Source organism: Chlorocebus sabaeus, chromosome 25 (genome assembly GCF_047675955.1).
Source record: "Chlorocebus sabaeus isolate Y175 chromosome 25, mChlSab1.0.hap1, whole genome shotgun sequence".
Lineage (NCBI taxonomy): Eukaryota > Metazoa > Chordata > Mammalia > Primates > Cercopithecidae > Chlorocebus > Chlorocebus sabaeus.
Genome location: NC_132928.1, coordinates 74200408 through 74224076, shown reverse-complemented (window position 1 = coordinate 74224076; position 23669 = coordinate 74200408). Strand labels below are relative to the sequence as shown.

General features: G+C 35.5%; 1 protein-coding gene across 1 annotated transcript in view; it reads left to right on the top strand.

Moving 5' to 3' along the window:
• The window catches only part of ERO1B (endoplasmic reticulum oxidoreductase 1 beta), a 67060-nt gene extending 47270 nt beyond the window's left edge, over window positions 1–19790 (top strand). The window contains exons 9-16 of the mRNA XM_007989877.3: window positions 2113–2124; window positions 5065–5091; window positions 8613–8705; window positions 8837–9083; window positions 10214–10283; window positions 13387–13473; window positions 14439–14572; window positions 16786–19790. Of these exons, the coding sequence (XP_007988068.1) occupies window positions 2113–2124; window positions 5065–5091; window positions 8613–8705; window positions 8837–9083; window positions 10214–10283; window positions 13387–13473; window positions 14439–14572; window positions 16786–16846 (731 nt within the window). The 3' untranslated portion in view covers window positions 16847–19790. The remainder of the gene's footprint in view (window positions 1–2112; window positions 2125–5064; window positions 5092–8612; window positions 8706–8836; window positions 9084–10213; window positions 10284–13386; window positions 13474–14438; window positions 14573–16785) is intronic.
• Window positions 19791–23669: the final 3879 nt, after the last annotated feature.

The following is a 23669-nucleotide window of genomic DNA, read 5'->3' as shown; positions in this document are numbered from 1 at the left end:
TTTTGAATTTTAAAAATGTGGCTATTAGAAACATTTTAAGTTAACACCTGTGTCTGGCATTCTATTTCAATAGAACAGCTTTACTGTCCTCAGTGGGGTACATCCTCATTCTGTTCTCAATGAGGAGCCAAACCCTGGGAGCAACTCTGTAACTGTCCTCCATTCCAGTGTTTCCTTTAGACAGGGAGTGTTTTAAAAAATTTGATTTCCTTTTCTAAATTTGTATCTTTAGACCTTTCTGAGAACCAAATAGACTTGGAAGGGTTGACTGCATAGACTGCTTTTTCATGCTCACTCTGTCACAATGTGGCAAATACTCGTTTTCCCCAAATTCACATTGAAACTGCCTGGAGAAGGAAGTTTGTCCTGAAAAAGATGTGCCTGGCTTCTTATCCTTTGTCTCTTTTACTACTTTTGCTTCACAACTTTTCTGTTTTCAACTTAAAGGTTTTAAGTCCACAACATTTTGTAAAAATGGAAGCAATATAATAGTTATATAAAGTGAAAAGGGAAAGCTCTTCTATTCCATAGTACAGAGTTTGAAAGGTGTTCTTCCAGACCTTTTCTACAGCCACTTAATACTTTTAAAGCAGAAAATACAATTTTTCACTTAAGAAAACCATCAAGTCCTAAGAAACACTTCACTTCCATGTTAGTGATATATCAGACACATAAGATTTTATGCTGGAAAGATGAGAAAAAGGAAACTACTAGATAGAAAAAGAGGAAGGGAAGAGGAGACAAGAAGAAAAATGAAATATGAAAGAAGACAAGACTGGGTAAAGAGAATGGTTCCTAGCTGTTACAGGAGTACTCTATGAAGTAATTAATAGCTCTTGCTGATGCTATATACATGCTATCTCCATTGAAATTGGTTGATTAATAGTTCTTTAATCTTCTTAACTCTTTCTTCCACATTTCTGAGTCATAACCCCTAGGCTTATACAACTGTTTTCTAACAGGTTTTGAGCAATAGGAACTTTTGTCCAAAAATGAAATCTCACTTCAGAACCCACATTATAAAACTGATAGGCAGAGCTGTCGTGTAGCCCTAGAGCCCAGCCTCTGGCCTCTTCCCCACCTCTAGGCCTCCCGGAAGCAGCACCTTGCCCAAGGGTTTCACTGATTACAGTTTGGGATGTACTGTCATTAAGGCCTATCTCTGCTGAGGAGCAGTAATTTAAAAGAGAAAAATATTCCAGGATGGAAACAGGAATGTTCAGAGAGGATTGTGTACATAATGATTAAAGGAGCAACTTTATATAGTAATTAATTATTGAAAATAGTGGTCTTAATGACTATTTTTAGTTGCTTTCTGATATTTTATTATTTATTGTATTTTAAAATGTGCAAATCTTTTTTTTTTCTTGAGACAGAGTCACGCTCTGTTACCCACGCTGGAGTGCAGTAGTGTGATCTTGGCTCATTACAACCTCTGCCTCCTGGGTTCAAGCAGTTCTCTGCCTCAGCCTCCCGAGTAGCTGGGTCCACGCCTTGGCTAATTTTTTGTATTTTTAGTAGAGATGGGGTTTCACCATCTTGGCCAATCTGATCTTGAACTCCTGACCTTGTGGTCCTCCCAAAGTGCTGGGATTACAAGCCTGAGCCACCATGCCCAGGCTTCTTTATTTATTTATTTATTTTAGACAGAGTTTTGCTCTTGTTGCCCAGGCTGGAGCACAACGGCATGATCTTGGCTCACTGAAACCTCCACCTCCTGGGTTCAAGCGATTTTCCGGCCTCAGCCTCCCAAGTAGCTGGGATTACAGGTGCATGCCACCATGCCCGGCTAATTTTTGTATTTTTAGTAGAGACCGGGTTCACATGTTGGCCAGGCTGGTCTCGAACTTCTGACCTCAGGTGATCCACCCGCCTCGGCCTCCCAAAGTGCTGGGATTACAGGCGTGAGCCACCGCGCCTGGCCAAAATGTGCAAATATTATATTCTTTGGCCTATATTCTGATTAAGAGGACTCATTTGCAGGATGTCTACTCAGTGACCAAGGTTCGTAATATAATTAATAGTTTAACAGTTTTAATCTCAAAAAATAGTATTGGCATCTGAGCTATGTAAGACATTTTCTAAAATTTTTTCTATTATTTTCTCTTTTAGGCGAAGATGATGGTGAGCAAAACTCATGTTTGTGTTTGCTTCAAGTGTGGAGGAAATTATTTTAAGAATCAGAATTTGATTTTTCCTTTATGTAATTCAAAAGAAAGTATTCCTATTTTCTAAGAAAATAGCTACTAATGAATAGTGACCAAAAAAAAGAGATTATTTTATATATATAAAGTTATCCTATGTTAAAAAATAAAAGATCATTTTTCCTAAATGCTTAGTTTGTAAATCAATTCACATTACAAGTTCCCCATTTTCTGGTTATTATATAATTTACTTGAATATGTTCTGAGGAAGTGGGGAGAAGGAATTAAGGTAGTTTTACCAGATAATTTGTCTTGTGACCTCTTTATTTTCTTATTGACTTTGAAATTTCTAACCTCAGGTATCAATATAATACTTAATTTGATGAAGAGCAATTTATAAACAATTGATTACTGAGTGAATGCTGGTTAAAAGATACCCCCAAAATAGCCAAAATAATTATTTAAACTGAATGTTTACCTGTCTGTGTTCAGGGGCACTGATGGGCATTGTCCAGGGTAGGAAAATATTTAAAACATGGTGCTTTCCCTCTAGGAGCTGAGGATATATAGGATAGTAGGAAAGATAAGCACTGTACATAAACAATGGTAATGAGGTAAAGAAATACTCCATACCTGGTACAAACGGTAGATGATATATAGCTCCTTAGAGGAGAAAGAGATCGTATCTCACGGGAGCAATGTGGGAAGGCTTACTGGAGGAGGTAGCATTGGAGGTGAATTTTGAATAATGGGACAGATTTAGATCCATAGAATTGGATAGTACATGTTGGAGGAAACAGCATGAAGCTGGGAGTTGAGAAAGTCAAGCATGTTTGGGGAGACAGTAAAGAGACCTTTTTTAGCGGTAGGTAAGACCATATAGTGGTAGTTTAAGTTAGATTGATAGAGGCCATATGTTATATTTTTTAGTACATTGGGTACTAGACTTTTCCTGTTGGCACTGAGGTTTTCTGAATCACAAGTGATATAATGATAAGTGATCCTTACTATATGTTGAATGAATTAATTTGCTAGATGTTTTCATTGTTGTGCAAAATATGAAGACTCTCAGTAAGCAAAGTAATTCCCCACCATCTAATTTATCCCTAGACTCCTTACTCAGCTCATCTGAGTGTTTGGTTTTTCTGTAATTTCTATCATTCTCAATTTAAAAAAAAAAAAAAAAACAGGTAACTCAGGAAATGCTTTAACAATTTTTATCCTTATTGACTGCTCTCTTTTCTTTCTTTTTCCCCCACTCTGAAGAAGGTTATAGGGCCAGGAATAGTTCTTTTTTTTTTAAGTTGACAAATAAAAATTATATATTTTTATCATGTTTAACATGTTTTGAAATATGTATACATTGTGGAATGGGTATATTGAGCTAATTAGCTCACATACCATTTTTTTGGCGAAAGCACTTTAAATCGCAACAATTTTCAAGAATACAGTACATTGTAATTAACTACAGCTACCATGTTTTACAATAAATCTCTTGAACTTACCCCTTTTCTTTAACTGAAATTTTGTACCCCTTGACCAGCATCTCCCCGACCCCAGGAATGTTCTTCAGCATTTAGTACACAGATTAGTCAAGCCCTTCTGTGTTATATTAGTATTAACTTTCCTGAAGAATTATATCAAAAATTAAGAGATTTTCTTAGCTGCCCCTTAAAACCTTATTAGTCTTAGAAAATTGAGGAAATATTCAGCCGGGTGCGGTGGCTCATGCCTGTAATCCCAGCACTTTGGGAGGCCGAGGCGGGCGGATCACGAGGTCAGCAGATCGAGACCATCCTGGCTAACACCGTGAAACCCAATCTCTACTAAAAATACAAAAAAATTAGCCGGGCGTGGTGGCGGGTGCCTGTAATCCCAGCTACTCAGGAGGCTGAGACAGGAGAATGGCATGAACCCGGGAGGTGGAGGTTGCAGTGAGCCAAGATTGCACCACTGCACTCTAGCCTGGGTGACAGAGCGAGACTCCATCTCGAAAAAAAAAAAAAAAGAAAAGGAAATATTCTTAGTTTTATTGGATTAGGAAAAGTGGAATAATCAATAGTTTGATGTTTGTGTTAATTATAATTCACTGTTTTTTTGGAATATTTAAAAAGCATTATGGTTGTTATGAAAAGCAAATTTGAGATTGTTAAAATGTTTGTTCCATGTTTTCAGATATTTACACCTTCAATGAATAAGATTTACATACTTTTTTTTTTTTTTTAAAGAGGCAGGATCTCGCTATGTTGCCCAGGTTGGATCCAAACTCCTGGGCTCAAGCAATCCTTCCCCCTCAACCTTCTGAGTTAACTGGAACTACAGGTCCAAGCTAAGCCACTGTGCCCAGCTCATAATATTTTGACTGAAATGTTTTCTTAAAAAATGTAATAGTCAAAATATTTATTAAAACACTCACTTAAAGTTACTTAAATTATTTGTAGGCTTTATTTCCTAGAACCATATGACTGTTTTTCTATTTTACCTGAAGCAGTAGACATTTTAGAGAGATTACTTAATCTGTCATTTTTTTTTTTTTTTTTTTTTTTTTGAGACAGGGTCTCACTCTGTCATCCAAGCTGGAGGGCAGTGGTATGATCTCGGCTCACTGCACCTTAGCCTCCTGGGTCCAAGCAATTCTCCTGCCTCAGCCTCCCTAGTAGCTGGGATTACAGGCCTGCACCACCATACTCGGCTAATTTTTTGTATTTTTAGTAGAGATGGGGTTTCGCCATGTTGGCCAGGCTGGTCTTGAACTTCTGTCCTCAAGTAATCCGCCCGCCTCGGCCTCCCAAAGTGCTAGTATTACAGGCATGAGCCACCATGCTCTGCAGCCTGCAGAAATATTTTATAAACCTAATTTATTCTACTTTATAAATGACCATATAATATTTTAATCCACTTTTCTCTCTTTCTCTTTCAGGAGAATCATTCTACACATGGCTAGAAGGTAAACAGTCTGTTCTAAATTTATTGGATTTTTTGTAAAAAATACTGATTTAGCATATTTTTGTAAGGTCTAGGATTTTATTACCTAGTCAACTAATTTTCACAGTGTTTGAAAAAAATGTGTTTTAGGTTAACATATCGGGATAAAATTATGTGAAAATTTTGAAGATAGTGGTCAGCTAAAAACCAGGTTTATATAAATACACAGGCCAAATACTGTCATCAGGTTTTCATAACTGTTTCCCTAATCTTATTTCTGTTCTGTATGTAATGTTCATTCAAGCTACTTCTCTAGTAACGAGTAATGCAAAATACTTTAAAAGTGGAGACATTCCTTTTGCAAGGAAGTACTTTTTATATATAAAATTAATGGAAGATAAATATGAATTCAAAAGGTTCAAAACATGTTTGCTGTGTTAATATAGTCTAACTTTGTCTAATTAAAAGATAAAGCAATATAGATCCTGATGTATTATATGCTTTTGCATTCTTGTACTTCCAGTGTTGTAAATATCAAATGCTATTAATGCAAAGGTGAAATGTTGTAGGATTTTAATAACTTAGGTTAATAATTGGATATATAATGCTTTTAAAAATTTACCTTACCAAATTGCCATTTGTTTATGAAATTAAAAATTAAAATATATTAGTAACATAAGCAAGTTGAATGACATAGGAAAATTGATATTTCATAGCCATAACCTTTTAGGAGTACTACGGAGTAAAACGAATTCTATTTTATACATGTCATTTGGTCATGTTATCTTATGAATATTACTTGTTTTTTTTTTTGAGTCAGAGTCTCACTGTCACCCAGGCTGGAGTGCAGTGGCACCATCTCGGCTCACTGCAACCTCTGCCTCCCAGGTTCAAGTGATTCTCATGCCTCAGCTTCCCAAATAGCTGGGATTACAGGCACCTGGCACCACACTTGGCTAATTTTTGTATTTTCGGTAGAGTCGCCATGTTGGCCAGGCTGGTTTGAACTCCAGGCCTCAAGTGATCTGCCCACCTCAGCCTCCCAAAGTGCTGGGATAACAGGTGTGAGCCACCACACCTGGCCTATTTCTTTGTTTGCAATGAACTGTGCGCATACGTTGGCCATTATTAAGGTGAACATTATTGATGTGCAAATTCTGTTAGGAATTATATGAGAAAATCGCTTATGTAGAAGATGTTTAGCTTTGTTTAATAAGCTCTACTCTAAAGATACAAATTGTGGAAAGTAGCATTTAGGCTAGAAGAGGTAGTCAGAGACTCTGAGTGTTAGTAATGAGAATGAAATTTAGAAACAATATTGGATTCTATGTATACTATATCAACCATTCTTCCAGTCTTACTGTTGGGAGTACCTGAATATTGATACTTGGTTCCAAAGAGCATTCCCTGATAGGTAACTGACTCAACCTTTCCTGAGATTCAGTTTCCTCATCTGGAGTGTGGAGAGGAGCAATAGCAATCCTACTACTAATTTACACTGTGAGTGTAGATAATGTCTGTAAAGGTTCCTTTGGAAACCACAAATCCATGTCCAAATGCCAAATGTTACTGTTACGGTAAATGCAGCACCTTTCTGAGAGTTCAGGTGCTGAAAATGAATTTTAATGAAATTAAATCAAGAGGAAGAAGAGAACCATTTTCTAAGTTGTGTAATTGAATTGCTCTATGTTGTTAGAAGTTGGTGGATTCTGCCTTGGTAAGTCAGCTTTTGCAGATGTTACTTCAGAGTGAGATTGCGAAAGCTTTTGCCTAGACCTCCGTAATTAAAGATACACTGCAGCCTGGCACAGACTGTATGTAGGCCAGGAGAAGCTCTCCAGCAATTTCCTGCTAAGTGTGTTGTGTGTCTGGGTGCACTTAGTTGGTGCATTCTTTATTAATATGGTTGAAGTTACCTGTTTTTCACAGTTTGTGGAAATACATTTCTATTTCTCTCCCCTTACTTATCCTCTGCCTCATTTCAGTGTAGGGGCTTTGTGGGCTTTGCAAATTATAACTGCCTCCCAGTTTTCCTGGTCCTGGTTTGTAGGCATATGGATTTTCATGAGTTTTGCTTTGCTTACTGTCCCTTCTGTAATCTTTATCCATTTTATTGGACATAAGCACCGCTTAGAGAGAGAGGTCGGGAAGAAAACAAAGTGAACTTCATATCTGGTATTTTGTTACTTGATAATAGATTTGATGAAAAGTTTTAGTAGAAGAGAAGTTACTACTTAATGTATTAAATATATTGTTTGTATCCATTGTTATCGTAAACATTCAAAATTGCCATCTACTTTTAGGGAGGAAGTTACAAAATAAAATTTAATTTCTTTTGGTCCCCATCCATGACAATTTGTATATTCTAGCAAGAATTCCCAATTAGGGAATGAGATCTCAAAAGAATTATTTTTTTCCAATTAGAGGCCATGTGCTTCAGAATCATCTGTGATAGGACAGAAAGAGAGTGAATTGCTAAAAAATTTTAATAGACACAAAACCACATAAATACTCTTACATTAAAAAAAAATTCCCCCAGCATATAAATGATACTATTTTACTTTCCACTGTTAAAGCCCATTTCCCTGTATGGGGAAAGTGTTAAAAACCTGTTGGATGAAGGAGGGAGAAGCAAATGGCCCTGTATCCAGTGACTTCTTAAAATTTTCTGCATTTTTATTTTAAAAACTTCCTGTAAAGAATATTACTTTTCTAAAGAACTTTTTTTATTGTGGTGAGGTATATATAACATAGAATTTACCATCTTAATCATTTTTAAGTTTATTGTTTAGTGGCATTAAATACATTCACAATGTGCATTACTCCTATTAGAGAAGATCTTTTAAAATGGGAGCAGGGGTTAGGATAGGATGACCGGCTCTCTTGACCTCTTAAGTTCTCAGCAAAAAAAGCCCCTGTGGCTTAAGGCTCCATCAAATAACGTTCTGTTCTATTCCTGTACTCCACTGATACGATTCCACCCAAGTGGTAAATAGTCAACATGTATTTTTTTTTTTAATTAGTTGAAATTTCTGGATTTCTGTTTTCCAAGTTTCAGCTCCTTACAAGTAGAACGTATGGTTAAAAAAATCAGACAATTCCAGGGCAGAAGGTTAATAAAACCCTCATTTCTCTGCTAGCAAATAACACATATAAGGAAGGGGGGGAAAATCCAGCAGTGACTTTATAATTACATTTACTTTAGTAAGTTCTTAGCCTAAAAAACGGGAAAACCTGTGCTGTTGCCGTCCGAGTAACATGGGAAGTTGCCAACTTTATCCATAGTGTTTTGACTCCCGGTTGCTCAAACTTTTCTGCTTTTTTCAGCATGAAGTTCTCATCATATTCAGTTAACTTCATTCTGAAGCCAAAATCTTATTTTGCCTTCTATTGAAAAAATCTTGATCTAATCAGTTTTATATTATTCCTTGATTTATTATAATGTTCTTCAATCAAAAATAAGCTTACATACTAAACCTCCTTGAGTCAATATTTCTGATATCTAAATAGGTGTGATTTCTTTTTCAATATTTTTCTGAATAGGTTTGTGTCTGGAGAAAAGAGTCTTCTATAAGCTCATATCAGGACTTCATGCTAGCATCAATTTACATCTATGCGCAAATTATCTTTTGGAAGGTAATCATATTTTTAAGTGGAGATTTTGCCTTCTATTAGTATAAAAATTATTGAAGGGAATACATATTCTTTAGAGCAGAAAAAAAATCCTATTTACTAAAATAATGTAATGTATTTCTCTTTCTCTTTAGAAACCTGGGGTAAGCCCAGTTGGGGACCTAATATTAAAGAGTTCAAACGCCGCTTTGACCCCGTGGAAACCAAGGGAGAAGGTCCGAGAAGGCTCAAGAATCTTTACTTTTTATACTTGATTGAGCTTCGAGCTTTGTCAAAGGTGGCTCCATATTTTGAGCGCTCAATTGTCGATCTTTACACTGGAAATGCAGAAGAAGATGCTGACACAAAAACTCTTCTACTGAATATCTTTCAAGATACAAAGTAAGAATTGACTATCCGTGATTTGAAATTCTCCTCTCTGTATTCAAATGAGGTAGCACTTAAAGCACAAAAACTGACTCCTAACAGTTAAGCAAGGGGAGATGTAGAACAGAAAAGGAAAGTGATCAATAGAACAACAGAATTTAAAAATATTTCTGAAAATGTTGATGAGAAAGCATCAATAAGGCTGTTTTTTTTTTTTTCTAGAAATTTTCACACTTGAGAATAGTGCTTTAAAATATCACTAAATTTTATGTAGTATCAAAATTTAGTGCTACTTTAATGTTCTTTCTACCAATTTTGTATTCTTCTAGTCACTTTATTTACTTACTTATTTTTGAGACAGAGGCTTGCTCTGTTGCCCTGGCTGGAGTGCAGTGGCACGATCTTGGCTCGCTGCAGCCTCTGCCTCCCAGGTTCAAGCAATTCTTGTGCCTCAGCCTCCTGAGTAACTGAGATTACAGGTGTGTGCCATCACACCCAGCTAATTTTTGTATTTAGTAGAGATGGGGTTTCACCATGTTGAACAGGCTGGTCTCAAGCTCCTGGCCTCAAGTGATCCACCCTCCTCTGCCTCCCAAAGTACTGAGATTAGAAGCGTGAGCCATCGTGCCTGGCCTCTAGTTACTATATTTAAATTTAGGTGATACTATACGTGTGTTTGCATTGGGGTGGATATGTAAGGAAACGTTGGCCTTACCTTCTAGAATATAACCTTTTAAACAAAACACTTGGTCAAGAAAACTCAAGTTTACTGGTTTTTAAAATAAGCATGGAGGAGAAAGATTAAGAAGTGTTTAAAGTAAATTATGTATTAAATTTTTAAAGAATATTAAGAGAATATTGCCTATTTTTTACATAGATTGTTTTCAGTTAATTTTTTAGATTATGTCATTTATTTAAAACATTACAGTATTACCAAATTTAACAGCCATCTGTGTCTTGCTTTAGTCTTTTATGAAATAGTTTATGTGTGAACTGTTTGTCATTTTTTCTACATTACCAAACCTTAAATCAGAGTAAATAATGAATTTTAAATATTTGTAAGGATAGAAAATTTTATCAGATTTCTGATACAGAGTACATGGATTTTTCATGTGTAACTTATTACAACACTATCATTTTCTCAGGTCCTTTCCCATGCACTTTGATGAGAAATCCATGTTTGCAGGTGACAAAAAAGGGGCCAAGTCACTAAAGGTAAAAAGTTCCTGACTGGGACATATGGGGTTAGGAGCAGCTTGCTGGTTATGTTTTAACGCTGTTCATCTAAACTATTTTCTTTCCCGGTTTTCCAGCTTGTCAAAGTTGTTCTGATTGGATTTTACCGCAAATGGTACAAAAAGCCTTTTCCATATTTCTTTCTCAGTTCCTATTGACCAACTGCTTAGTGAATCGTTGGTCGTTAGTATGTCCTATAACACCTTTATAAATGTCTTTTTAAAAGATACTAGTTGAGGGAAAGTTTTCTTTATTTAAAATCAGTGTATATTGTTGTTTTGATGCAGCTTTCAAAATACCATGAGCTTTTAGCCACTTTGAGGGCAATAAATAACATATTTTTCTAAAGTGTATTTTATGGAATGTTACAGTTTTTGAAACTATTATGTTGTTGTCCCTTTGGACTAACTTAAAAGGTAAAAACTACCTGTTAACCTGTGATATCAAAAGGAGAATGTTTTCAGAACATTACCAAACTTTATGTTAGGTGTTCTTTATTTTCATTTGCTTAAAATACATTAAGAAACACATTGTACCCTTAAAATGTTCATAAAAGTATTTGAAATTGGCAAATATTCTTTTTTTTTTTTTTTAGTTTTAAATTTATTTTTTGAGATGAGGTCTCGCTATGTTGCCCAGGCTGGTCTCAAACTCCTGGCCTCAAGCTGTCTTCCCACCTCAGCCTCCCAAGTACCTGGGATTACAGGCACGAGCCACCATACCTGGCCACAAATGATCCTGGAGTACAGCTTCACAGTCTTTTATATGCACTTCTGAAATCCGGGTAGTTTCAAAAACTGAAACATTTTCTCATGTTTAGTACAAGGTAATTTTTTAGCAAAACCTGACCTAAACTGATATAAGAATATAGCAGATACTCATAGTTTTGTGGGGCTTTTTGTTTTTCAAATTCTGCTTGGTATGAATTTTTTATATTTTGCTACAGAAACATTAATGGATTTGACTGCAGGGTGTTTCCTCACACTCTGGTGAGATGTTTCATAATATATAGTACATGTATTGTATTTCTAAAATTTAAAAACTTCTGAATTCTAAAACACATTTGACCCCAAGATGTTTTAGATGTGGATGTACTATAGGAACCAATAAATCAATACTGAGTGATTCTCCATTGGTGAGACTTTCTTGGTATTTCTGAAATAAGTAATTTAGTCACAACTATATTTTAGTGTTGGAAGATTGTTTTATTTTACAGTTGTTTTAGAGGTATATTGCCATTTTGGTATTTAATATGTTAATTCATTTTTATAATGAATTTTTAATTTATAATGAATTTTATAATTCGTTTTATAATGAATTTTTATAATGCTTCCTGTTTTCTAAGTATCGATACATATGTTCTACTTTTAATCTTCAGAATGATCTTGTGTAATAGGGCAACTATAATTATGGATGTTTTTGTAGATGAGGAAAGTGAGATAAGCAAAGCCTAAGAGTCTCACAACAAGCTTTTAACTACACAATGCTGGGATTGTGTTTGCTGTTTGTCAAGGATGTATGAAGGAGAACCTATGTCCATTTTCCATCTGACGCAAAGAACTTATATTACATGAGAATATGACCAGCACAGGAGTTTTTGTGTTCTATTTATATTGTCTTTCTTTGCCAAGGTATTGAGTCCTTTCAACCCTTTGGCAGCTGGTCAGGGCTTGTGGTAGCCAGAGTTTCCAGGCTACTTGCCTCCAGCTTCATGCAATAAAATAGTTCCCTCAATGCAATAAAATGATTTTTATTTTCTACAGTTGCCATGTGAAACAAATGAGGAAATTTTCTCTTAACCAATCTTATCTGCAGATAAGGTGAGACTAACCTTAAAGGCATATTGCACACAAATGCTTACAGGCAGGAGAATTTCCCCAGTGTAGGAAACTTTTTTGAGACAGAATTTCACTCTTGTTGCCCAGGCTAGAGTGCAGTGGTGCGATCTCGGCTCACTGCAACCTCCGCCTCCCAGGTTCAAGCTATCCTCCTGCCTCAGCCTCCCAAGGAGCTGGGATTACAGGCATGTGCCACCACGCCTGGCTAATTTTGTATTTTTAGTAGACATGAGGTTTCACTGTGTTGTTTAGGCTGGTCTCGAACTTATGACCTCAAGTGATCCACCCACCTTGGCCTCCCACAGTGCTGGGACTACAGGTGTAAGCCACTGTGCCTGGCTAGTGTAGGAAACTATTACAGCAAAATAGAGGGATCCAGCAAGCATCTCCATAAAAACTGCATTGGCAAACATAGAGGACTGTGGGACCACATGTCTCATACAGGCCTGTTATCATTCATGTTGATTCAGCAACCATGACAAACATACATAGTATGGTACTAAGGAGTGATACAAAAATTGATTTTTGTTCTAGGACTAGCTTTCTGATATAGGCTTACACAAAGCAAAGAATCAAAAATAAGTGAAACATACACTAGACATATTTATTGTTGGTTGTATGTAGATAACAAATGGAAGCAGCAATTAAGTTCCTTAAAAGTAAGACCATGTATTATTTACTTTTGTGTCTCCCATAGTGCATATTTTGGTGCTTTGCATAAAGTAGCTCCTAAGTGAAAAGTTTATTGAATTAATATGCAGAATGAATTTTATACTTTCCATTGATGTCAGTATTTTATGTGCCGTGTTATATAAGTTCACATATTTTTCTTTACTGTTGCAAAACACAACTCAGGTTGGATATGGTGGCTCACACCATAATCTAAGCACTTTGGGAGGTCGAGGTGGGTGGATCATTTGAGGTCAGGAGTTCAAGACCAATCTGGCCAACATGGCGAAACCCCATCTCTACTAGAAATACAGAAATTAGCTGGACAAGGTGGCATGTGCCTGTAATCTGAACTACTTGGGAGGCTGAGGCAGGAGAATCCCTTGAACCTGGAAGGTGGAGGTTGCAGTGAGCCAAGATTGCGCCACTGCACCCTAGCCTGGGCGACAAAGCAAAACTCCTTCTCAAACGAAAAACGCAACTGATTTATTAATAAGCATCAAAACTTACCATTTAGCCAAATGAAGTTTAATTTTAAAAGTCTACTTAGACTGAAAAAATTTTCTGCTTGCTAGGAGGAATTCCGATTACATTTCAAGAATATCTCCCGTATAATGGACTGTGTTGGTTGTGACAAATGCAGATTATGGGGAAAATTACAGGTACATGTACTGTCTTCTCTTTTGAAGCCATTGCTAACCTTTATTTTTTCCACTGAGTGCAAGCTTTTTATTAAAATGTCCTTATTGTTCATTGAATTAGAATTTAGAAATAGGCAGATCCAAAGTGTTTTTTCTGTTGATGAAATATATTAAGGTATATGTGTTACATGTATGTGAAAGGATGTTTCTCATATTATTCTTTAGTGATTTTAGTTTCATTGTGTCTGTGTTTCTATTGGTATGATACCAGATTCATTTGTGAAGTTGGTGGTCATTACGAACTGAGTATATTTGTATTTTACATATGTATATAGAAAGGTAAAATGTAATTATATAAAAAGATTGAAATATCAAGTCTTGGTCATTGAATTTGTTTAAATGAGCAAAAGAAGGTCACTTAGTGACAATGGGAAAGCTCCATATGAGAGGTCTGTTACTCTGTGTAAGCCAGTGTCAAAGGATGGGTGAATATTTTCTCTCTTTCTTACAAAGCTGATAATTCATAGGAAATTAAGAGACAGAATTATTACAATGGAGGGAGGCTACACTGAAATCAAATATGTCTTTTTCTATAGTGCTAATAATTGAGAAATTATTAAGTGTAGGTATCATTAATCTCTGAGTTTTGAATTGCTAAAAGCTGTAAAAAAATCCTTTATGGTTACAGATTGACCATTGTAATCCTAATATGATATTTTCAAGGTTAAAAAAGGCATTTTAATAATTTGGAATAGTATGATATGTATTCAATTAAGTGTTAGACTATTCAGGTTTCCTTAACAGCTCAGATATGTTTATCATATGCATAACCTGTGAGAAAGTAGAAACTATAGTAACATTTTTGTGAAAAGCTCAGTTCATATGAATTTTCTAACTGTCATAACAGTGGCTATATATTCCTTTAAGCCTTTATACTAGTTGTTATTATATAAAGTTAATTATGAGTTTATTGGTATTTTCTTTAGACTCAGGGTTTAGGAACTGCCCTGAAGATATTATTCTCTGAAAAAGAAATCCAAAAGCTTCCAGAGAATAGTCCATCTAAAGGCTTCCAGCTCACCCGACAGGAAATAGTTGCTCTTTTAAATGCTTTTGGAAGGTAAGAACTATTATGTGTTGAAGATTTTTGATTTCCCATTGGGTTTCAACAAACTGCAAAGATAATCTTCTCTGCTAAAAGTAGGGTTTGTTTTGTTGACAAAAAAAAATTTGTATTGTACCTGTACTAATTTTGAGAGGCCTTAATGCTGACAAGCCAGTTTCTCTGCAGGTCACAGGAAAAACTGAGTTTCCAACTGCCAGTGTTTTTCCGTTTGCCGCCTTAATTTTGTGAGGAAGATATTCTTCTAATATTCTTTTTACTTGGCTATAACTTGTGCAACTACAGTAGCAGGAGTAAGGAATGTGTGATTGAGAAGATGATGAAAGAAAATTAAAAGCTTCATCTGCTCCTTATTTTTCTTAAATTTTCATTACTATTTTGTTCTTTTCTCACCTCTTTCCTGCAGTATGCTCTTTATTTCTGAAGCTCAAAGGTCATTTTTCTTTCACTCATTTCTACATGATTTACTTCTGTATTCAGACATATAATTTGCTTGCTTGTTTATACCACCAGAGGTTTAAAAAATAATTTGAATTTGCCGGCAGAGATACATGTAATGCCAACTGAGGAATACAGAACAGAAGGAAAAGAATCACAGAAAATAATACTGTGCTTCCTTGGGGAAAAAGAGAAAAAAGTCAACTTGAGGAAGAATTTTTTAAAAAAAATAGGGGACTAAGTAATACACAGATTATTTCTTGTTTTTCTTAATGTGTTTTAAGTTAAAAAGAAGCAGTTAAATTAAAAACAGATTTATTATATGTCCCCCCGCTTTTTTTTTTTTTTTTTTTTTAAAGAAATGAGGGTCTTGCCCTGTCATCCAGGCTGGAATGCAGTGGTGCGATCGTGGCTCACTGCAGCATCCAAATCCTGGGGTCAGGCGTTCCTTCCACCTGTGCTTCCCGAGTGGCTGGGACTACAGACACATGCTATTTTGCCTGACTAATTAAAAAAAAATTTGTAGAGATGGGGTCTCACTTTGTTGTTCAGTCTGGTCTCAAACACCTGGCTTCAAGTGATTCTCCTGTCTTGGCCTCCCAAAATGCTGGGATCACAGGCATGAGCCACTGTACCTGGCCATTTCCCATCTCAATAGCAAGGATTTCACCTGTTGCTTCCCTGTATTTAAAGATGACTATGTAGGTTGAGATTTCAGACACAGGATAGATACAGACTATCCATGAACTGGCATTTCATAAAAAATTCAGTCCACTTATGAGGCCTGTAGAAAGATAACACAGGAGATACTGAATGAAATTTAAATAAATTGAAAATTATTGTAAATAATTTAAGCATCTCTTAAGTCCAAGTTGAGAAAGATGAAAACAATTGAGAATTTCAAAACAATTGAAAATTTCCTTCGGCCTCATAAAAAACACTCACAAATGCAGCCTTTCTGGTTTTAGTTCTATATCTAGGGCTTATTACCTTTTATTGTTCCCTAGAGTAATGGACTCAGAATCAGGGGTCCTAAAGTTCTGGAATCCTGGCCTGCTCTTTAGTAGTGTATGAACTCAGGCAAATCACTGCTTTCTTTGTTTGTTTCCTGATAGTGAGATCATATATGTGATGGGCTTAGAGCATTGCCTGTCCTCCTCAGTGATTAAGGAATAACTTTTCTTCTATCAAATAGTTAAAGACTTTTCTTCTATCACCCCTGAATTGTACATAGAATTACTTTTTTAGATTTCCTATCCGTGAGTTTTCCTTTTTGGCCTGGTCTAAGCAGCACTTCATGTAATCAGTCAGTAATCATTTACTGAATACTAGAAGCATCCGTGGGTATGGGGCACAGGAGAGACACTCAACAGGAGACAGAGTAAGAGTCTCTACCCGTAGGGAGCTAATAACATAAGACAAATTAGTGTGTTTGGGCAACACTGAGTAAAGAGCAGTCATTCGAAGAGAAATGTGCAAAATAAATTTATTAGACCAATCATAAATGATTTGAGATTCTTTATTAAGAATTATTCATATCACCGTTCCCATTATTAATCTAGTGTCTGCAGATAGTATGAAGTAACAGGCTTCCTTTGCCCCTTCTAAACCAATGTTAATGAGAATACTCATTTAAACATGGAAGCTTCAGTGTTCGGTGGTTTTTATTTTAGATTTTGCTTTCAAATGATAGCTTATGTAACAATATCAATAATTTGAAATATGTATGCATCATGTTAACTTTACTAATATGCTTTTTCTTTCTTCTACAGGCTTTCTACAAGTATAAGAGACTTACAGAATTTTAAAGTCTTATTACAACACAGTAGGTAATAAAGGCTTTTATGTGTCTAACTAGAGACATAAAGTGACTGTGGAAAGCCTTTTAATTGTGGACATTCAGCAGAAAGAGACTAGTCTGACTTCAAGAATTCTGAACTCTTAAATAGAAAATTTAAATGCTCACTTGAATATTTATGATTCTTAATAGTATCAACTAGAGATATTTATAAATGAAGTATATACTTTTAAAACATGTAAGTTATACTAATTCTGTGTTTAATTTCATGTGTTTTCATGTGCTGAAAATTCTATTTTTTTTAGAATTGGTTTTGTTTTTATTCTATTATCCTTTATTTCCAGTTGTCAAACTTTAGATGACTATGTCTGCATTCTAAGAACACTGTTCACAGTCTGATATGGAAAAGGAGAACTAGGGAACAAATGTTGCTTAGGGCTGGTGTCAGTGATAAAAAATTATCAATGCTTCTTAATGTGTTTTTACTCTTGCCTCACTCTGTGTGTGTCACTTTCTATAATATAAAGAAATATTATAATATTTCTAGAATCTGGAACTGTCACCATGATGAATGGCCCTTTCAGTACATAGTTACAGAAACTCCTTAAGATTCCCCAGGACTTCAATTTCACTGGATTTTAGTTGCAGCTTTTAGTTGCTGTTATTGTTGCTGTTTCCAGTCTAAAGGACCTGCTTTGATAAAGGTGAACAAGACCTCTCCCCTATGCTACCCAGCCAGATTTCATGTGTGTAATGGGCTGGCCCAAGAGTGTTCTTTTACTTAGAACTCCTTTTGATTTTGCTTTTCTTTGCCCCTAGAAATTTTAGGGACAAAGACATTTTGGAAATTGTCAGTTACTTTTAGAAAGAAAACATTGCAGAAATATTTAACAGATTACTTCTTGGTAAAATTTAAATGGGATTATATGAATTTATAATGCCAACTGAAAATATTGTATACACAAAAGTTGCTATTTTCACTTAAAAGTAAGCATTTTTAAAGGATTTATTTTAGAATACAGTCTATGCAATCCTCAAACTCAGTGTGCTTTTCCCTGACAGAATATATAAAAAGGTAGATTAAGTCAACCCTCCTTTAAGCTTCCTCTCCCCTCACCTTTTCTTTTCACTGTACATAAACGGTACTTTCTGTGTTTCGTAGCAACAGAGGACTCTCAAGTTCTAAACTGTCATTTTCTAAATCTGGGATTTAAAATCTTTAAACAATATTTAAAATCTTGATTTTTTTTAAATGTCAGCAGATACAATTTGGAAAGTTGCATCTGTGTAGAAGTAATGTAGGTACAAGATCTAGAGTTTTTCCTTAGACTCTTTAGTCTTTTCTGAATTAAAGAATAAGTGCTCTTAAATCCATATTTTATCCTGCCAAAGTCTGAAATGTGTTCATTGATGATTTGGTGACATCTAAAACATTGTATTTAGCTGGCTTGGCTCACCCCTCTTAAAAATACTTAGCCATCTCTCAGTGGGATGTGCCGGGGGTATTAAGGTCTCAGAGTTATTTATTTTCTCACCTAATTTCAAACCGTTATAAACTTGGGGTTTTGTTACTGATGGTGGTGATATTTTTTGTTAAGTTGTCTAAAAGGCTGACTTGATTGGAGCCTCCTCTACTTTTTCTTGAGGGATGCAAGTATTGTATGGTGGGCGGGGGGGCGGCCTTAAGGCAAACTGTCTAAAAAGTGACTATCCAATTAGTTTAGTAAATTAGTAAGAATTATTCTTAGTATTCATTCAGTTTTAAGATGTGAAAAATTTGCACTTTGTTTATTACTATAAATGTAAAGAACTTTTTGATAGTGTTATTTCACCCTTCCCTCAGTTAAAGGCTATTATTTAAACTGTTTATTAGAGAAAATCCTTGCTCATGTCCATTTATTTATTTCTGTACTGTGATTTGTTTCAAGCTTAGGAAAACTAGTATATTAGAATATGTTCTAGGAAATTAAAAGATCTAGTTAGAGTAGAAAGTTCTTTTTAAGGTTCTTAACTAATTTTTTTCACAACTAAGAAAATAAATGAACTCTTCTTAGGCTGAAATTCATTTTGATTAACTTTATTTTATCATAAATTAGATTGTAGGGGGCAGCCTACATTTTTGTGTATGTGTTTTATTTCTTAAACGATTGTGTGAGCCTGGTGACATTTTATGGTTCTTGTGATATAAACTGTTTTTCCAATTCACATCTTTTGTTGTGAAGTGATATTATACTAGAGTACTGTCTGCATTGTAAAAATGCTTTGCTGGTGCTCTTGGCATTTTGTCTTTATCTCATCACCTAATTTAAAGCACTTGATAATATAACTGACAGAAATGATTGTAACTGCTGATGAAGTAATGAAAATGAAGAAAAGGAAACTATTCCTTCCTTCAATGGCATAAGTTTATTTTTTACTTAAGTGGCATCTATGTAAGTTAGACAAACTATATATTAAAATTGGTAAACTTTGAATGTTTCTCCTGTTTTGATTCTTAGATGATGAGGAGGATCAGACAGAATAGTAATAGACTCCACAGTTTTAAAATTTGATAAGTCAAAACGTTTTGACATTTTTGACATTGTGAATTATTCGATATTTTTCTTCTCTGTATGTGTATGAAACTCTGTGCCTACTTCTGAACTTTGCCTGTGTGCCGCAATTAAGAAAGGACACCTATTTTGATCTTCATCAGCATTGCCTTCAGCTGAAAATTTGGGAACAGTTCACAGTAAACCTCTCAGTAGTTTGCAAACTGAGGTACCTGCAGAAACCACAGCTACTCACCAAAATATGCAGATTAGGTACATGGTATCATGGAAATTATTTGGTAAAAAAACAAAAAAACACAAATCTTGTGTACTGTATTTTAAGTAATATCTACAGGTGAAGCTTTGATTTTTGAACAGAATTCCAAATAATTTACTGTTGTACCCACCATAATCTAGAAAATGTGAATTAAAGTACAGGTTTCTGCAATCTTTTCTGTCTTGTTTTTCCCCCTATTTTAAGTGTTTCCTTTTATGGCATGAGGAATTGATTGTAACCTGCGGAGAAGGGAGAAGATGTATTTATCAGTAGTCTGAGGTTGTTTCTTATAATGGCAAGCATTGGCTGGCACTCTATGAAGGGCTTTTACATGCATAGTTTGGGTTTAAATAAATACACCGTTGATCTTCACAACAGCACTAGTAGGTAGGTACAATTACTTCTCTGTTTTATAAGTGAGAAGACTGAGGATAAAAAAGGCTAAGTAACCTGTCTATAATCACAAATTCTAGGTTGTGTAGCAAGAATTTGAGACGAGAAAGACTGATTCTAGAAACTTTGTGATGTTTTGTAAGTTGGCCTTTTACCATTCAGCTACAAAGTGGGAACTATTAAAAGCATTATTTGATTTGTATTGAATCATAAAGCTTATAAAATATGCTTATTTTATTTAATTTTTTTGAATAGGTAATACATTCACATGGTTAAAAGAAACAAACAGTAGAAAAAGTTACTCAGTGAATGTCTTCCTTCTATCCTTGGCCCAGCTTCCTAGACTGCACACACATCTCCCACCATTAATAACCTGCGTTCTTGGTTTCTTAGGTTTCCATTCACACTGTTTTAGACATGTACAAACATAAACAAATGGAAAGTCTTATGTTTTTCTCTCATTTTTACTCAAAAATTGACATCATATACATAATATTTCATTTTTTTCACCTAGTATTTCTTGGCAGTCTTCACATATGACTAGTTTTCTCATTTTTTAAGTAGATGCTTGGTAGTCTATTATGTGAATGTGCCAGTGTTGAATTAACCAGTCCTCTATTAATGGGCAGTTCAGTTGTTTCCAGACCTTGTACATACATCATTTCACATTTATATAAATATTGTACCTGCAGAATACATTCCCAAAGATAAGAATTTTGGGGCCAAAGACTGTGTGCATTTATAATTTTGAAAGATACTGACATATTGTCTTTCATAGGGGTAGTCATCAATTTACATACCATCTAAAAAAATGTATATCATTTTACATACCATCTAAAATGTTAGCAAGTGCATCTAAAATGCACTTGCTAACCTGCAGCTTTACCAATGGATGTGTTATTAAAATGTTGGATTCTGGCCATTCTGATAGATGAAAATATATATCAATGTGTAAATTATTTTATTTTCCTTTTTTTTCCCTTAAAAGAGACAGGGTCCCACCTTATCACCCAGGCTGGAGTGCAGTGGTATGATCATAGTTCACCGTAGCCTCAAACTCGTGGGCTCAAGTGATCCTCCAGCCTTAACCTCCTGAATAGCCTGGATTATAGGTGCACAGCACACACCTGACTGCTCAGTATGTACATTTTTATGATGCCTAAGGTTGATCACCTTTTAATGTGTTTAGGAGCCATTTGTATTTCCTTTTGTGTTCCCATATTATTTTGTTCCTATCCATTTTTCTACTATATCGTTGATATGTTATTTGTTTATTAGGGACATGAACCCGTTGACAGTAATGAGTTGCAAATATTTTCTTTCCAATTTGTCATCTGTCTTTTGCTTATAATGGTTTTGTCATGAGTTTTAAAAAAATTTTATGTAGTCTGAATTACCAATTTTTTAGTGGTTCCTGGATTTTGAGTCATAATTAGAATGTTTTTCTCAATCCAGAGCAATAGAATAATTCACCTAAATTCTACATCTAAATTTTGAACCTTTGAAGTACATTCTGGCATAAGATGTAAGTTATGGATCTAACCTAATTTTTTCCACAGGTGATTAACCCAGTTGTTCCAATATTACTTATTGAACTGTTTGTTTTTTCCTGATGAATTTGAGAGGCTACATGGATCTTATCTTAGAATCCTCATACGTATTTAGCTGTGTATCTGCATCTGTTTCTATTTCACTGGTCTATTTAGTCATGCACTAGTACCACACTGCTTTCATTACCCAGGCTGTAGTTTTACTCTAGTGCACTGGTTCTCCCTCATTCTTCCCCACCACTTTTTTTTTTAATACAGTTTTTCTAACTGTTCTTGTTTATTTTTCCATATGAGCTTTAAAAAATTCTTAACATATAGAGCATACTAAAACTGTCCAACTCAAGTTCTCTCCCAAGGGTTGCACTTTTAACCACTTATTTTATCACTGTTCTTGTGATACTTTTACCTGATAAAGATATACTTTTTATTACTTTTAAATTATTACAGTGTTCTATTTGGCAGTGCCCAAACAGATGACGGCAGATAGAGGCAGGAGGCAATGCCTGTGTGGACAGAATGTCATCTCATTGCTTCTATTTTAAGATAGTCTCTAGGAATGATTTAAGGACTGTTCTCATGTAAAATCCCTTTCATTTTTTATTCCATTACAAATTATTTGCCCAAAAGTTGGGTATCTGTCAAAGATTCATAAGACAAGAGGGAGGAACCCTTAAAAGAGCACTAAACTTGTAAAATCAATATGTGGATAAAAGTGCAAGTGCAAGAAGTTACTGTGGGGGGGAAAAAAAAAAAAGACATCTACCAAAAACCAGGATTTGACTATTCATTCACTGTTATAGGAGCTGGGACTACGGCAGTGAACAAAACAGACAAACATTCCTACCATCATATAACTTAGACATTATAACCTAACTAGATTATAGTGAGACTGCACCAAAGAAAAAAATACATCAACCAAAAGGGAATGGCCAACTAGACACCTATCTAGTGCAGAAGGTGTCCTCAATGTGAATGAATCTTAGTGTTGTCTTGACAGTGCCATTAGATTGTCATAGATTGATGCTCTTAATCAATTAAAGTCATTCCCCTAACACTGGTCAGAGAGCAGAGTTAACATTCCAAGCAACACTCTGGTATCATTTAACTTCCGCTATGGCTTCCCTTCATAGAATATACCTCCAAATGTGTGAGTGTTCTGTTCCCTTTGATGAGCTTTAAACCTGCAAACCTAGAGCGCAGACTCTTGGCTAGTGAATTCACCAAGGAGATAGCACTCAAAGGATACTAAGTTACACATATTTAATGGCCCTGGTAAAGCACTATTTGTTTAGGATAAATGCATGTTTTATATACTTCAGTTAATCCCTTCAAGGAGCACTGTAACTGGCGCCTGCCAAGAGACTGTAGGGACTGTTGTAGGTTAGTGAGAGATGGGGAAAAAGGTCATAGTAACAGGAATCAATAGAAAAAGGGGGCAATTTTGGGAATCTTATAGGCATCTGATCTCCACTTAAGTTCGGGGGCAGAAAATCTGTTCTGGACATAGAAAGTATAATATTTTGAATGGTAGGGCATCCAAGGTCCAAAAGGGCAGACCAGGTTTGGAGCTAGAGAATTAGTATTAGCAAGATGTTTATCAGTTTGAGAAAACAGAAGACGGGGCCCAGCCACAGCTCAAGGACTAGAGGTAGAGAATCCAGACTTGGAGGAACCTGTCATTAGGAGTTGCTGAGTCACTGGATTTAGATCTTACGACCCTGACCCTGAACCCATAATTAATGACCTGGGCAGCCAATCTCAGAACTCCACACGGAATGAATGTAGTATCAGTGCCCTGGCCCATAGGAACCGGACAACAGGTACAGGGACTCTGACACAGATCTAGGTTATGGGCACAGGAACATCCTCAGAAGACTTCAACTTATTTTGACCCTTGGTGCAAGAGTTCTTCATGTATCCTTGCTAAGGGCCTAGAGTAACGTTAATATGTGGGTGTTCTGAGTATAGACTAGGATCCACAGAAACGTGACAAGTGCCTAGCGCAGTGTCTCACATATAATAGGTACTCAATAGAGATTGAATCCCACTCTCTTACCCTCACTGTTCCTTGTTCAGTGTTTCCTCACTTTAATCAGTTTGTTAATTG